The sequence below is a fragment of the Plectropomus leopardus genome, unplaced genomic scaffold (assembly GCF_008729295.1).
Source record: "Plectropomus leopardus isolate mb unplaced genomic scaffold, YSFRI_Pleo_2.0 unplaced_scaffold5952, whole genome shotgun sequence".
NCBI classification, from domain to species: domain Eukaryota; kingdom Metazoa; phylum Chordata; class Actinopteri; order Perciformes; family Serranidae; genus Plectropomus; species Plectropomus leopardus.
The window spans coordinates 1-1,131 of record NW_024665431.1 but is presented as its reverse complement, the minus strand read 5'-3'; the positions used below and the strand labels follow the sequence as shown (position 1 = coordinate 1,131).

General features: G+C 52.3%; 1 protein-coding gene across 1 annotated transcript; it reads left to right on the top strand.

Moving 5' to 3' along the window:
• Window positions 1-6: 6 nt before the first annotated feature.
• On the top strand, window positions 7-1,124 carry LOC121939777 (hydroxysteroid dehydrogenase-like protein 2). Its single transcript, XM_042482731.1, has 5 exons — window positions 7-90; window positions 168-266; window positions 376-570; window positions 669-740; window positions 898-1,124. The coding sequence occupies exons 2-5, from the start codon at window positions 176-178 to the stop codon at window positions 1,122-1,124; spliced, it is 585 nt and encodes a 194-aa protein (XP_042338665.1). The 5' UTR covers window positions 7-90; window positions 168-175.
• Window positions 1,125-1,131: the final 7 nt, after the last annotated feature.

Genomic DNA, 1,131 nt, shown 5'->3' with positions numbered 1-1,131 from the left:
TCCCTCACCTGCTGAAGAGTCGCAGTCCTCACATCCTGAACCTGTCACCGCCGCTCAACCTCAACCCCGTCTGGTTCAAGAACCACACAGGTAACCACAACTGAGACCAGCATCCCATCATGCACCTGTGCAGCAGTAACAGCTCTCTTTCTTGTTTTGTTTGTCAGCGTACACGATGGCGAAGTATGGCATGTCCATGTGTGTCCTGGGGATGGCCGAAGAGTTCAGAGGTCAAATCGCTGTCAACGCCCTCTGGCCTAAAACCGGTGTGTGGCTAACTGTTAGCATGCTAACAAGCACTCACAGCACAGCAGCATGCTAACAGACGATGCTAACAGACGATGCTAACGCTGCTCCTATCTGTTTCCTCCGCAGCGATCCTGACAGCAGCCATGGACATGCTGGGCGGCGAGGGCATCGGGAAACAGTGTCGCACCTCTGACATCATGGCGGACGCCGCCTACGCCATCCTGTCCCGCCCAAGGGACTACACGGGTCACTTCCTGGTGGATGAGGACGTCCTGAGGGAGCAGGGAGTCCAAGACTTCGATCAGTATGCCGTCCAGCCAGGTGACGCCGAGCTGACGCCGAGCTGACGCTGAGCTGACGCCGAGCTAATGCTCCACACTGTCATGTGATCCTCACACTGCTCTGTGATTGGTCCACAGGTCACCCCCTGCTGCCGGACTTCTTCCTGGACGAAGCACCAGAGGTGCTCGCCAAGAAGATGGAGGAACACGGTGAGTACAAGTACTGCAAATACTACTGCCAGTACTACTGCTGAGGTTTTTTACGGTTTCTGGCTGGTTCTTATTTTGGCGCGATTTTTCAAATAATAAAGAAACTACCAAAATTATTTGATTACACTGATTACACTACCATGGTTTCCTTTTTTAGGGGCGACTCCAGCCTTCAAACCGCCATCATCGGCCACGCCCCCCTCCAGTGGACCGATAGAAAGCACCTTTGAAGTCATCAGAGGAGTCGTCAATGAAGACGTCGTCAAGTCGACGCAGGGCATTTATCAGTTTGACCTGTCAGGTAACTGGGCATTTTATCAACGTGTTTATGTCCATATAAGGAGATCCTGTGGGCGTGTCATTAACATGTTTATGTCCATATAAGGAGATC

What these genes read in the sequence shown, in the direction of transcription:
- LOC121939777 (XM_042482731.1), top strand. Translation starts at nt 176, where the DNA reads ATGGCGAAGTATGGCATGTCCATGTGTGTCCTGGGGATGGCCGAAGAG. An exon ending in TCAGTATGCCGTCCAGCCAG is followed by an intron (nt 571 to 668) that starts GTGACGCCGAGC and finishes ATTGGTCCACAG; the next exon opens with GTCACCCCCTGCTGCCGGAC. An exon ending in CAAGAAGATGGAGGAACACG is followed by an intron (nt 741 to 897) that starts GTGAGTACAAGT and finishes TTCCTTTTTTAG; the next exon opens with GGGCGACTCCAGCCTTCAAA.